The 14,768-nt window shown below is 36.8% G+C and overlaps 1 protein-coding gene across 2 annotated transcripts in view; it reads left to right on the top strand.

Moving 5' to 3' along the window:
* The first annotated feature begins 1,786 nt into the window (after positions 1-1,786).
* LOC138038564 (AT-rich interactive domain-containing protein 3C-like) overlaps positions 1,787-14,768 on the top strand; it is a 21,910-nt gene continuing 8,928 nt past the window's right edge. Inside the window, exons 1-5 of one of the 2 annotated variants that reach the window (XM_068884508.1) lie at positions 1,787-1,907; positions 3,046-3,177; positions 5,258-5,650; positions 13,770-13,842; positions 14,600-14,694. In XM_068884508.1, coding sequence (XP_068740609.1) covers positions 3,052-3,177; positions 5,258-5,650; positions 13,770-13,842; positions 14,600-14,694 — 687 coding nt within the window. In that variant the 5' untranslated portion in view covers positions 1,787-1,907; positions 3,046-3,051. Of the gene's footprint in view, positions 1,908-3,045; positions 3,178-4,880; positions 5,097-5,257; positions 5,651-13,769; positions 13,843-14,599; positions 14,695-14,768 lie in introns of those variants that run through there. The other variant, XM_068884509.1, reaches the window with a different exon arrangement.

The raw sequence follows: 14,768 nt of genomic DNA, 5'->3' as shown, positions 1-14,768 counted from the left end.
GTTTTAAAATGCTACGACATTTTTTCTGACGTACACGTCAATCGTAAGTCATGTCGCGGGCCTGTCGCAAGCTTGTCTCTTACGACAAAAATCGTACCGTGTAAATCGGCCCTTAGACGCCCCCAAGCCGGCACGAAACAAGCAAGGGGATGCAGTGAACGCTTCATGCATTGCCCATGTCGATATTTAGGCTCCCCCATGCCCTTCCTCCAAATGTAACCTTTTGTCTTATCCATCATAACCGTTTTGTTAATTTTCTCCTTTATAAGATAGACATCAAGTCAAAACAAACCCCCTCGATCTTCATTTTTTTTCTTCGAATTTCCACTGAATACGTCTGATGAATTTGCTTGGCCCTCGACCACAATAAACTCTTGTAAGTACTCGTTGAGCATCTTTAATATAAGCACTGCAGACGACCAAATTTTTTTGAGAGGTTAAGTTAATTTGATCAAACAAAAGAAATTCTTTATCTTGGCAAGGGATAATCGTCAATAGAGGAGAGCGAGCTTACATGCCAGCATGGTCCAGCTCATTATACAGTTTCATGCTCTGTTTAACCCGGCTGTTCAGTGGATCTAGAAGAGTTCTTTTCTTTACAAACCACTTACATGTAGAGACTCTTGAAAAATCATTTCCAGAAACCTCATGAACTTCTCTTAATGCCCTGCTTTGCCTTGCCCTGCCCTGCTCTTTCATGTTCGTGTACTGAATGAAATCGTAGCACGCAGACACAGTGAGTTCAGTTCAAGTGAACAATGGAAGTTATCAGAGTATCGATTTAACTCACTCATTGAGGATTTACACAAAGAAGGTGAATTGCGTCAAGCATTTGTTTCGACTATTGATTCATGGCGACAGCTTGGCCTTAATTGAGATATTCCATAATATGCAGGTGGTTCCCAAAACATTATCGCAAATTATTCGGTTTTTGCTTCATTTACAAAACGATCACTTTAACTCATGGTTGGTCGCTTGCACAACATACTAGTTTTGAGCAAATCGTGAAGAACTATTTCGTAACGATTCGGTGTTAATTTCAAGCGGTACTTTAATATTCTTTTTCGCTTGCCAACCTGTTGCCAGAAAACCATCTAACAAAGGAAGTTTTCATATTAAAATTACGTTCAATGTATGGCTTGGGGCATGAATATAGCTTCCATTTATTCGATAGGATATACTCGGCGTTTTCTTCATTGTGCTGTGAGAATGGCGATTTCAGTCGGTTTCGTAGCAGAAATTTCTTGCAAAGATCGCTCATTGCAGGTAAAGAGAGAGACGATAAACATCTAATTAGGGTTGAAATTAAAGTGGCTTCTTGGTTATTTAGTCTTTGTAGTATTAATAATGCACGTCATCTAATGGCAAAAACAGGTTACAATCCCATTACTGCTGGTGCCTTTTTGAAAAACTCGCAATGTTGTACGGGACATTCACGGAGACCTGTCAATTCTTGATTATTTCGGCTGCGCCGTCCCACGTGCCACAAGGGTGCCACTGGCGGCTCGCTCTAGTGATTTTGCCATTTTGCCTTGCGGCATTCGCCTTGCTCGTGCTAGGAGTAATATTCGCCAGGTTTCCTAAATTTCCTACAAGCCTGATATCGAAATGGCTAGGTCAAGGCCAAGGCATCACTGAGAGCTCTGCGCATCATTTAAGGAATACACAATGGCTCCATTACGACTGAGCCTATCGATAATTTATTAAGTGCGTTCTTCGGGGACGTTAGCAACAGTATCTATCAAAGAGGCGTGTAAATTGTGCCGTCAAAGGTTATTCACAGTTTTTTAGGGGAAACGAATTAATTGATCGCTTTGCTCAGTGACAGAAAAAAACTTTGAGCTACTGATTAATTTAACCCACAATTAAGACGCATTGGTGTCAGGTTTATGAATGCAATCCTATAGGTGAGTGGAGTTTACTACAGAATCTTTTTAATTGATGTATTGAAGTGAACCGACCCGACCTTAATGCCAGGTGAACTTCCATATTGACTCAGCAGAAAATGTAAAATTTTGAGGTTGAAGTTGATCTGGCAAAATGTGGTTATCCACTATCAGTCACCCTGCATTGTCTAAACGTCACCAACACCGTTTGCTGTTTTTATGTGTGGGCTGCTTGGTCTAATTTTTACCTTCAAAAAAATTTCGAGTGATCTAGTGATTCAATTATTTTTTGTAGGCGAGGATTTCAAACTAATAATTGCGTGGAGTGTTTTTGTTTTTTTTTTTCCTCTGGCCTTCCATTCGGGCTTCGGAATCACAAAAAATAGTGAACCTCTCGTTTAATTTACCATCTTGAAGAAAGTTTACCTGCAGATATTGTTATTTGTCAAATTAAATAACCCTCATTCGCAGGTTGTCCTACGATGAATTAATTAGGAAAAACGCCGAGAACTCGTTGGAAAAATTAACTCTGACAACGTTGGCCTTGAGATGACGTCACTGGAGTATTTTCTAGCGGAAATGAAATTAACCACGCTTATCGAAATTGTCCCGTTTCATATCGCATACACATAAGTCTTTCATCCGCTTTCGTTTTATAGTGAAATGTTTAACTAATTTCGGTTGAATATTTCATTTTTATTAACCCATGGCCGGCAAACAATAATTGCCAAAGATCTAATCACACAGAAACGGAATGAAATAAATTCATGATTTTATAAATTGTAATTATAATTAAATGCGCCATATTATCCATGAAACAACTAACATCAACTGACTTCACGCCTCCGAAGTCCGCACTCTTTATTCACTTGGCACACGAGCAAGGACAATACATTTAACCACTCTTCTGCTGACGCGTTTTTCCCGGCAACTCCCATTTAACGAGATGACGAGATGAGTGTAACAGGTATTGGGCCGATTTGATTTAAATAATATTTTTCCGCAGTCCTTTTGTAAATAACATAACACCTGGTCACTGCTTTTTTAATTTGTGGTGAAAATTAATAGATGAAATTTATATAGTTGTATAAAGCTTAGCCGGTCGCGCGCATGTACCATTCCAATAATTAATTTTAATCTCTTCTTTTCTGTCATCAAGACTGAGATGTTCGGACCCAAAGAAGACTTCGTTTGCCCCAAATATTCAAGGGCTGATGATTACACGGGCCTTTTGTCAGCATATCATGCGAGGATTCCGCACTTGAAGACCCTACACAACAGAACCTCAATGGTGAGTGGGGATAAAGCTAAGATCGAGTCGCAGCTTGCCATATATTTTGTTCCCTCTGCCTGCGCGCTTGTGTAAACACTGTTGACTATATACACCATGTTGGTATTGTGTGGCGATTAAAGATGTCAAATGGTGCCATTTTATAACTTAAGCCCCTCTTAGAAATTGCATTCGAAAAACAGTTAAGCATTTGATTCGCTGACGATTCTAACTCGTCTGAACTTGGCTCTGGCGTGGTCTCTTGCAGTTAATTTATTAGGTGATGCTAATTGTAGAGCAACGCAAAGTCAGTAGTAACGAGGCCTGTTGCTTTGTTACGTATCCCTAGCGTGTTTAGTTTTCATGTGGACAGGACAGAGTGCCCCATCAAGTAGAATTCTCAATCTGACCGATCTTTAGAGAATTGAGGTAAACTGTCAGTGATTAATAAAAAGCTGATGGTTGAAAGAGATGTTGGTCAGCTCCATTTCCTTTGCTTTTCCAAGCTACGTCAGTTAGGGGTTCCTTTAAAAATTAAGTGACTTGTTTTGGCATTACAAATTCAAATATATAGCAGGCATACGGATTTTAGTCTATAGATAATTTTTATGGAGAATTATTACTCGATTGGACACAACTTGAGGGGAAAATATTATCCTGATATTTGACATTTCCTTGCCTGTGGCTTTTTTAATATCAGTTTCAGCTTGACAAACATAAGTGCTTCCGATGTTTACAAACGAAAATCATATATATTTCTTTTAAAATTGTTGCATTTAATATGTACATTTCCCCGGTAACAATAAAAGTTCCGATCATAATGTAACTCAGACATGATTAATTTGCCTCGGAAATATTATTCTTTGTGAACGCTTGGAGGAACAACAGCTACACAAATCTTCTAGAACGCCTCGAAAAGAGCTTGACTAATCTTCAGTGGCAAGAGATTAATTTTTTTTTGTCTCTATCTGACAGGAAAAAACAAGACAAATAAAAGATCGTTTCAGCAAAATAAATGCATAGTCTAGCATTGTAATCTAATTGGAGCGTTTCGAGGCCACAAGTATTAATAGGAAAGAGGTTCTCTTATCGCACGGGGGGAAGCAAGCTGCATTATTATTAGCGCGAGAAAACAGTCGTAGATAAGAAAAGAAAGATATTACTTGATTAATTATCGCCCAGCTCCTGCATTTGTGATGCACAGCTGCGCTCGGAGATTCAATTCTTGTTTGACGATAAAAAATATAACGCAGTTACGCTTTTGAAATTAATCGAAAGCAGTAATAGTTAGAAAGTTTTGTCTGGACCCAAGATTTTCTTTGGGAATCATCGTCCCAGGAATTAGATCGCGGATGTTTTTGGTATCAGTTTTATTCAAGTAATAAAAATAAGCGGCGATTAATTTTGTCTTCTTTTTTTATAAAGGCTAAAAAGCTGAAGATTAATAATAGCGAAACGACAACAACAATTTTAGTTCTCGACAAAATAATCGAGATCCAGGCGAGACAATTCTATTCGTTTTTTTGTTTACAAGCCTCGAATGAATAACAAATCAATATTTTTGCGGACGACGTTTCATTTTAGTTTGGCAAAAACTAAATTGTAATCTCTTAATAAATGTGATTGATTTATTCCTCTGAGAAGCCGAGTCTTGAGTCACGTGGCCGTGGTTAATTGGTGAGTAAATTACAATAGGAAATCGATCTGCGCATGTCATAATTGTTGATTTTCAATGGAATGCCCCATCAAATATGTGTCACTCGATGTTTGAACTCCAACTGGTAGAGTTATGTCTTGGGAAATTTTGTCGGCCATTGTGTGTTACTTTCAGAAAATAAGCTTTTCATGAAACCTCCGTGATTATTGAATTAAAAATCCTGACGAGCCAAAACGGTGCAGTTATGGAAAAGGGGCCATCGCAAGCACCACAGCGGAGCGTCGTAAGTCCATGTTTTGCCGTCCACTGATTTGCATTTTCATTTGATAGCTAATCTATTGATTAATTAAAATGGAAAGTGTTTATGATCTCGTCGCCCGAGGTCGCGTTTCTTTGGCTCAGCTCTTCCTGTGATTTGTAAAGTTGCAAAAAATGCTTTTGCAGTCCGCCGATCGAGATGAGCTCAGGACCGAGCGGGAGGAGATCAGGCGGGAGCATTCACCGCCATCTCGCAGTTTCAAGCAGCAACGTTCGTCCTTGTCGAGCGGCTCGGTGGAAAGCCGGATGGCGGAACTCGACGATATTCAACGGTCGATGGAGGTAGAGGAAACGGAGGAGGAAGAATTTGAGGGGGTTAGGATTAAGAGAGAGCCCTATGATACCGATTCAGACAGTGTTTCTAGTGGGCGCGAAGGAGCATCATATCCGCAACGCGGTGCTCGCGTGCAGAGCCAACAACCCCCTTCACCAGTGGAACCTTACATCAACAACAGTGTCAGCGGGATAGACAGCAGAATTGCTACTCACGAATGGACTTTTGAGGAACAATTTAAGCAAGTAAGTTCAGAATTCTATTTAACCCTTCAAGTGTTTGATTTTGTCAAGCACAAATACTAAGCTCCAGGCGTTTCGGGTTTTGGATCTCGAGGGCCGTCATTAATCAACTTTCCTTGTCTCAAGCGAATATTAATAATTATTGTTCTTCACAATTCAGTGTTTTCGGCCCTAATCGATTTACCGTTCACTCAATTCTCTTCATGTGAATGCCATTCTTTAGTGTCGTTGCATCGTTTTGTCCTTCGACGTTAATCTTTCATTTCTAAATCGCTCTTTAATTTTGACTGAGTTATTGAGTTGCTGTGCCATGTATTTTACCGGCGAATTTGACAAGGCGATTTATTTCTTTGTGACATTTTGACAACAATAGTTTTAATTTTCTACGATCGTGTTACCGCTCCTCAACCCGATCTTTGCTACTCTTAGGAAAGGAAATAAAAGTAAAGTCCAAAATAAATTGTAAATAGCAACTCGGGGATTATGAGGGGTGTGTAAAGGTTATGATACTAGCCTTGATAAAACGGTGATTTGGGAGTTTGAGGCGCGAATATCGGGTTTATTGAATTAGTGGGTCATTGAATTTGTAGTTTTAATTAACCTATGATACAAATTTGCATACCGGGCTGGCCAAGGGTGAAATGAAATATTGTATTTGTCATAAGAAATTGAGACACTGAGATGTTCGCTCCCAAATAGTAATAAACATCAAATTGTCGAGTGATGGAGACTGTTTTTAGCTGATTGGTTTGATGGTTATTAATATTTTGCTATGTCATGACTCCTTTACATAGGTTGTGCAATATCTTGTTGTTATCCATAGCCTACTAAGATACATATGAGCTACACAACAATACTGCTTTCAATTAATATTTGATAATTGCCGAGAGTTAATATAGGCCCTTGGCAAGGAGATCAGAGATTACAGCACTTTTCTGGTGGCAGGTTTAGCCGACACCTGTCATTTATACATCTTGTCATTTGATGCCCTGATGGCTTTTTAGGTGTTCCTACTAGCTAGTCTCTCAAGATTCATGTTAAAGTATCCACTGGCTAAAAAATTCATAGGCCTATTATTACTCTTGTTCTTTAGTTGGTGCTAGGGAGAGAAATACATTGTATACATCCCTGTTGGCGAAATTAATAGATAGGATATTTACTTCTGTGTTGATAAAGGTTGTCAGAAGAGGTGTTGTGTTTCAATTCTTTTGTGCTAAGTCCTGAGATCTCGGCCTCAATATTTCTCAATGTAATTATCATTAGAGCTCTTCCTAGTACATTCACCATGCCTGCTGTTTATTCTAATCAAAGAATGCAGCATCCAGTGATATTTGAGATGCATACATTCATATATTAATTTTCTTTTCAACTTTGTCATTGGTCCATTGAAATTGAGCTTTTAATCTTCTTAGATAATAATTTGTAACATGGTTATTGTACTTCTCTTTAAATAAGCAGTCTGCAAATCTGAATTAAGCACATTTTTTCACATTCAGATAAACTGATCAAATTTATGGTAGATGAACGGATACATTTCTGTTTTATTATTATTCAATGAACTATTTTGCATATTCTTCTTCTCCAAAATTAATAAGGTTATCAGGGAAAAACCCTAGGTCTGAAAATCACTACACTATGCTCCCTCATTTTCTTTCTGGTTGTTTCATGATGAATTTATATAAAAATCAAACTTTGTGCCCCAGTTATTAATGAAAGCTTGTTCAATGCTTCCACAGTCTTGAGGGGTTCTTTATGTTTAGAAATATATTTTTTTGGTTCATTATTTTTTAATTTTAATTTAGGTCAGTAAATTAAAAAAAAAAACTCATTTATAGCTTATCAAGCATGGTGGCGTGCCAAATTAATTGCACTGATAGTTCATTCTTTTTGGAATAGATTGGAAAAAATTAATTGTTAGAACTTTTATGAATCAGTCTGCAAAATATTACAGGATCTTTATCTATAAGGTAATAAATAAATAATGTTATATCATACTACAGTTCAATCAAAACTGGAAAGTTTCAGCATCATTTTTGAACACAAGCTTTGCCAAAAATAACAGAGAAAGTAGTTAAGTACTGAATCTTAGTGAATTCCAGTGAGGATAAGCTTTCAATGATGATAGTGTGTTTTTCTTGAATGTTAAGTGCAGTTATTCTACAGATTATAATCCATCAAGTTGTTTACAGCAATGTGCAATCTTATTACGAGGAAACAAAAGGGAACTTCAGTAGCTAAAAATAAAAGTTATTTGAGGTCAAAGTATTAATTTAATCAATATCAAGTTTGGAATGCAAAGAATTTAAAACTTTTAGAGGAAAAGCTACTCTATGGTAAATGATTAGTTTCTCGAAAGGTAGTTACAATACAACCGTAGTCAGTAACGAATCCATTCTGATACTGCAGACATTTTGTGTCAATTGTCTTTTATATCCTACATGCTTGCATATCCCATAAACACTGTGTGTGGCTTGCTCAACACCCAAGTTTTATCTCTATAAGAAAAGTCATTGTGAAACAAGTGTGGCATGTTGTTGATGTATTTAAGTTACAATAGCCAATATACTTTTGAGAGGCTGTGGCAAAGTTGTGCAATAAATACACTCCCTCTCTTCTTAAAATCTTATATATTGTCTCTTTGTTTATGATACAAATTTAGCAATAAATTTTCTTATTTTTCTACAAATGACATCACAAACAGGAAATGTAAACAGTGATTTAGCAAAGAGACAACCATTTGATGAAGCGTTTTCCCTTTACTGAAAACCCATGTTCTCTGGTGTAAAAAACATTACACTTTTTCATCATGTGCTGTTAAATTGAACCAATCAAATAAGCACCTTCATTCCACCTGAGATAACATGATTTACTTCATTACAGAAAGAGCCACAGGTTATTATTCAAGGTGCATTCGATTGACCCTATTCCAGAATAAGAATACGTGGAGTGATGGTTTAAAACGGTATGTCTGGCATTTTGAAGCAACAAGGATAATAAAGATATGTTTAAAATAGCATTTCAGCAAGTGTTTGACAATTTTAATGCAAATCTCTGTAAAAATGAAGAATTTCCAACTTCTATTTGATGTATTCCTATTCCGGAATGCGGTCATTTGAATGCACCCTTAATTTGCGATTCATTGGGCTTGATTGAACTTTGATATGACTTATATGGACTCCTACCCCAACCTATATGCTGGAAAAACGGTTTCTACCTGCTAGACTAGTTAGAATTTGTGCAATTAAATCATTTACTAAAGTCGTCAGACCTTTGTTATCCTGGCACTGACTTACATGTAAACCTTACATGGTAATCTATAGCCCCTGTTTAGTGAATTAATACCTTAACCTTTCCTAAGCTGGAGTGCAAAATTAATGGCAGTGATTTAGCATACAAATGTTGAGCCAATCCTCTGACAGGGAGCAGCGATAAGACCTTGGATATTAGAAGGAAAATCGTGCTGCCAGCCTGCAAATGTTGTTTTCCATTGATTAAGCCCTTTAAATGTAATTACTCTTTAATGACTTGATTTTGGAATTTGCAGCATGTTCTAAAAATTCAGCGGAACGTATTAGACCATGTGATGAACAATAAGCTGCTTGACTTTGAAAAGCAGTTTCACAAAGGTTGACTCTAGACAGATTGATGGGTTTGAATTAATACTATTTTGTATTATTGGCTATATTGCCAATTTCAAAAACAAGTGGTTTTTTTTAGCTTACAAGGCATGTTTGGACATCTTCAGATGCAACACGGTGTTTGCTTCAACAATATGTAAATAATGACAATAGTTTACAATAGATTATTATTTTGAGAAGATGTTTCAATGATGATGAATAGACAATAAAATTAGTATCTCCCATGTGTTACCTGTTGGTTGAAAGCTTTTTTTTTTTTCGTGCAACAAAAACATTAAATTCATTTTCACACTTCTTGTGTTTACCAATATCGTAATATATCCCTGCTGCTCAAACTAAATGCAGCAGTTGTACACTTTTTCGATTAGGAGTTTATTGGAATAATCTTTTAGAAAATACATTCTTATGTTGCAAACAATAGTATAATTTTGTGGAACAACTTTGAATTTTTATTCAACCATAGGATATGAATTATCATGGATTATAGTAAAGCCTTGCATGCTTCATGATGTCATCACGTGTTTGCCAATACAAGGTGTACAGTTTGGACTGTTAAATGGGTGCAAAACAAAGTAACAGGAGAACACCATGTAGGCCAAAAAGACAGAAAAGTTTCATGTTAAAGAGTGATTTGAGTTTTCATCAAAGTTGCACCTGGTTTATATGATTATGCTTTCTATTAATTAAGAAATTGATTGTTTTGTTACCAATTTGATTTTGATTTAGTTTGTTTTTATATATCATTTTTTATGCCGCATATCATTAATGTCATCAGTGTCAAACTTCACGGAATTGATTTAGGAGATTTTATTGACCTTTTAGGAATGCTAGAGCAACAGTCATGGTGGTAACTTTTGGACAGACAAATATCTTTAGTGTGAGAGAGTTGATAGAGTCTTTGAATCCAGCCACATTGGTTATTCACTAATGGGGCCCTTGAAATGCAGTGACCATGATAAAGTTAGTTTAAAATTTGTAATGGTTCCCTCTCACTATATTATTCAACAAAATTTTTGGACTTTGCGCTACAATATTATCACAGCACTGCAACATATGGTAATATTATTTTGAAAGTAATATAACATTGTAATCTGAAAGTTAGGGTTCTTTTTGTGGTCCATTTTGATTGAGTTTAAAATTTTTGGCTGTTGATTTAATTTGACTTGTAGTTTTACTGAATGATTTTGTTTGAAGCTGTGCTTGACACATAGATTACGCTCAAGGGCTGCAAAGAAAGCCAGTTACCAACCAACATAGGCTTCCCCTTCACAACATCTTTTCCTTAATTAAGTCAAGGATTGCTCTGAAACCTAGATCACTACTTCTGTGGAAGAGGTTTTACTGGGGTAAACTTTATTTAAATTTACAGAGAGATTTGTTGAAGAACTCTAAAATTCTGTCTGATATAATCAAAGTTGGAATTTCAGAGTGTCTTGATCAAACAGGCCTTGGAAAATAAAGGAAAGAGAAAATAACTTAGAACACAGAACAGTTGTCGCAAGTTATGAGAATACACGCAAACTTAAATCCCTCTCACATTGCCCAAGACAACCATAGTTTATGTAAATATGCAGATTTTGTCTTAGTCCAACCGATACTTTGCTTTTCTAGCACCAAAATATGAGGTCAGGTATTATGTTTTATGTTGGGGAAAGTTGTAGGTATATATGAAACAAGATGTGGTCATTATTATGATGTAATAAGTTACCTTGGTAATGGGAAAGTCAAGCAAAAGCAACCTTTACTCTTTGACTAGCTCCATGAGCGGGCAAGATGAACCAAATCCCTCGCTGTGATTGGCTTCCTGAGAGGGCAAAATGGAGCTATACTTGGGATTTTATTGACCAAGCTTGTTTGGTCAAGATGGCTGGATATTGGCCTCATTCTTTTTTTGCATGTTTATGGACCTCCACTTCGTCTCAGTCCATAAACACGCAAAAAAAGAACTTGGCCAATATCCAGCCATCTTGGTCAATAACCCTTATATATTTTTTGGATTTAGTTGCTCATATCTCAAAAACGAACTTGGTAACCCCTCTTTTTATTGCTGAAAAGAGATCAGAAGGCCAAGATGAAACTTTTGGCAAAGTTTAAAAAAATTTTGTACTGCAGAAACAGAGCCACCTTAAAAAAAATAACAGAATTAAGGTGGTTCTGAATCCGCTGTACAGAATTTTTTTAAACTTTGCAGAAAGTTTCATCTTGCCCTTCTGATTACTCTTGAGAAATAAAAAGTGGGGTCACTGTGTTCGTTTTTGAGATATACATGTAAGCAACTAAAGACAAAATAAAGGGTGTTTTTACAGGGCTTGCCCATTGCCACGGTGACATTATGTCACAATAATGACTGCATGTTGTTGAGCAATAATCCGTCTTCCATTTGGTACCACTGTATTGCTAATATAGTGCCAATCCGTCTGATATGATCGTTACTTGGAAGTGTTGAAGCTGATTTGAGCCGTAAGTCCTGTTTGTTTCACATCTTATACACTTTGAATTGCTGGTTTTCCTGACCCTAAGAGAGCAGTGCCTTGTTTTAAACTTTCGATTCACACATGTTAATTTCATCAAGTGTTCACTTATAATAAAAACGACTTCATAGTCAAGTAGGAATATACTAGTAATTTTCTAGGACAAAATGGTTCATTCCAGGGGAAATAGAACAGTAAAATTGAACTTTTAAACTTAATTTGAAATTGCAAACTACCTTGTTCTTAAACAATGGTACACTTTGAACTATAAATCATTTATTTAAAAAAAATTATTATCCCTTTATGTTACATATCGGTGCAAGCTGTAGCTGTGCCATTATTGTTTCAACTTTTAGAAGAGAAAGGAACACCGTTGAAAAGCTAGACAATATTTAAGGATAAAATTACTATTCAAGGACAAATAGTTTGCCGTGACTTTTTTGATATTTTCAACCTTAAGTATTTCATTGGAAGGCCATGCGAGGATGGTTTGAGTTTTAAGGCAAGTGAAGTACCAGTTTGCCTTTTCTGGCACAAAATCACTCTTCCAACCTGAACTTTTCCAACTGCAAGGTGTGTTTTATTTGTAAGTGTTTGTAACTATTTTTTTAAGGCTAGTATGTATAAGTTAAATCTGTTTTGTTACGACATTTTCGTGTTCAAAGAAAGTGCACACAAGGTACATTGTATTGGTGTTAATCAAGCATGACTAGTGCTATTATTAGCCCATTTTGGAACCCTTTTGTTACAGAATTAGCGAAGTCCATGACAGCCACATTGAACAGACACTGTTCAGTTCATCCACTTCAAGTGCTTGTGATATAAAGTTAAGATGCATGTTGGTAGATTTTCAAAGGTTTTTTAGGACTGAAAGTTATAAGTCATGCCTTTTTATTCAACTTACATGTAAAGATTTCTGAATACTTTTACTCCATTTGATAAAGTAAAGCTGCGGTTACTCGAGCGCCAGCTTTTCTTTCGATATCATAAATCATCTTAAGATATAGCACATATCCTTGTAGCTTGGGCATATCTTTTGTTTTTGCAAACCCCGATGCTGTATATAATATCTGGCTAACAGGAGGCGAAAATGTATTTTATAGTTATTAGAGGAATCGGGAAAGCAGTGGAGAAGTTTAGTTGGTTTAGTTAGGAGGTCCAGAAGCAGGTTACTGTTGAACAAAACCAGACCGAGTGGCTGAGGCTTTTCTGTTCATGCTCCAGAAGTAGCAGTTGGGGTCATCTTGTATTCCAATTTTAGATAGGAAACCATTGGTTGCTATTCGCCTATGCTAAAGTTTAAACTGAAATTCCATTCATGATCCTAGTGCTTGTAGTGCATTTGGAGGCCAATTGATAAGTTTCAGGCCACTTAGTGCTTTGTATAGGTAATCACACGAGGCCGAGTACTATTAAGGATTAATTGCACGAGTGTTTTGGAAATTTTCCAAAATTGCCAAAACACAATCCTTAATAGTACGAGGACTCATGCGATTACTTGTTTATCAATAAAGGGCAAGCCCTCTCTTGATTACCAAAAATGCCCTCGATTAAGAAAAAATGCCCTCTGTCTCAGCCAATCAGCGCTCAGTAATTTTGCCCTTTATTGATAACACCTGTTATCATGCTCTTGTCCCACCACTTATTTATAGCCTTAGTAGGAGGCATTTATTTTTTTGAAATAAGTTCAGCGTATACGAGTTGACTAGCTTTTTTGACGCTAAGTATTTTAGCTGAAAAACTATCCTTACCAAAGTCATTCACAACAAAGTTTTACTTGTGTGATTTCCATAAATGGTTGAGTGCTGAGAGTAACCCACAATACTCAAGCGGGCGAATTTTTATTTTGCACCTATTCTGTGGCATGAGGGGATATGAGAAGTTATTATGATCATCTGTCAAATTTATGCTTTACCTTAAGTTTACAATACCTTAACATTAACAAGTCTTTGCCATTCCAGTACAAATTGGTGTCTTTGTTTGTCCTTGAATCCCATAATTTCTGCTTTTCAGCTTTATGAGTTGGGCTCTGAGCCAGAAAGGAAAGAATTTCTAGATGATTTATTTACTTTCATGCAAAAAAGAGGTGGGTCGTAAAAGATAAGCTTTAATCTTCTAAAAATTTGTTTATTTTGAGATTTCTTCAGCCACATGATTCTTTAAGCTATTAACGTAAGCTTACTTAATCAAACTTTGATGTCCAATACCACGTTAACTTCAAATCTAGAACAGCTCGCTGGCAGATGCGCTTAGCCAAGGCGCACAACTGGCGTCTGAACTAATGAAACCTTTCCTTACCTTCGAAAAAGTTATCGTGGAAGCTTCTCCTGTCTTCACTGCTACTCACTAGAAAAAAAAGGCATTGCTGTTTAGCCACAAATTATCCTGGATAAGGTCTTTTTAAAGTTATGTTTCGTATATTTAATCCTTTCTTTCCCGCCTTTTTTCGCGGACGACCAGGCGATTATGACTTTGTGATTGGCTTATTTGTGCAATTCTCATCACGTGGGCTCTATTCACTTTCCCGCCTTTTTGTTGCAACCCGCGTTTCCCTTACATGATTGGTCATTCCTGGGGTCCGATTCGTGAAACTTTTCGAGAACAGGGGTGAACAGGGGACTTCACAATCATTGTGCTTTTGTTATCTTGAAAGATGTCAAAAGACAAGCTTTCCAAATAAGCGGGTGGCAGTTTTGCAAATGGCTTTTTGGGCGGCCTGAATGGTTTTGAGGACTTTCGATAAATGGTCCCCTGATGACGAAGTTTTGGCTAATGCATAGAATCCTAATGTTTCCTTGTTTTATTTTTTTCTCTTCAACTGCTCTTTTCTTTTACATTTTAAGGTACACCTGTTAATAGAGTTCCCATTATGGCGAAGCAAACGTTAGACTTGTTTAAATTGTTCATGCTAGTAGTTGATAAAGGAGGACTTGTTGAGGTAAGACGAATTGTAGCCTTGGGGTAAAGTAAGCTAGACTGCGAGCAGTTTAATTCTCTTTTGCTCTACAATCG

This window comes from Montipora capricornis, chromosome 2 (genome assembly GCF_036669925.1).
Source record: "Montipora capricornis isolate CH-2021 chromosome 2, ASM3666992v2, whole genome shotgun sequence".
Lineage (NCBI taxonomy): Eukaryota > Metazoa > Cnidaria > Anthozoa > Scleractinia > Acroporidae > Montipora > Montipora capricornis.
Note: the sequence above shows the minus strand (reverse complement) of the source record. Positions and strands in the feature narration are given on the sequence as shown.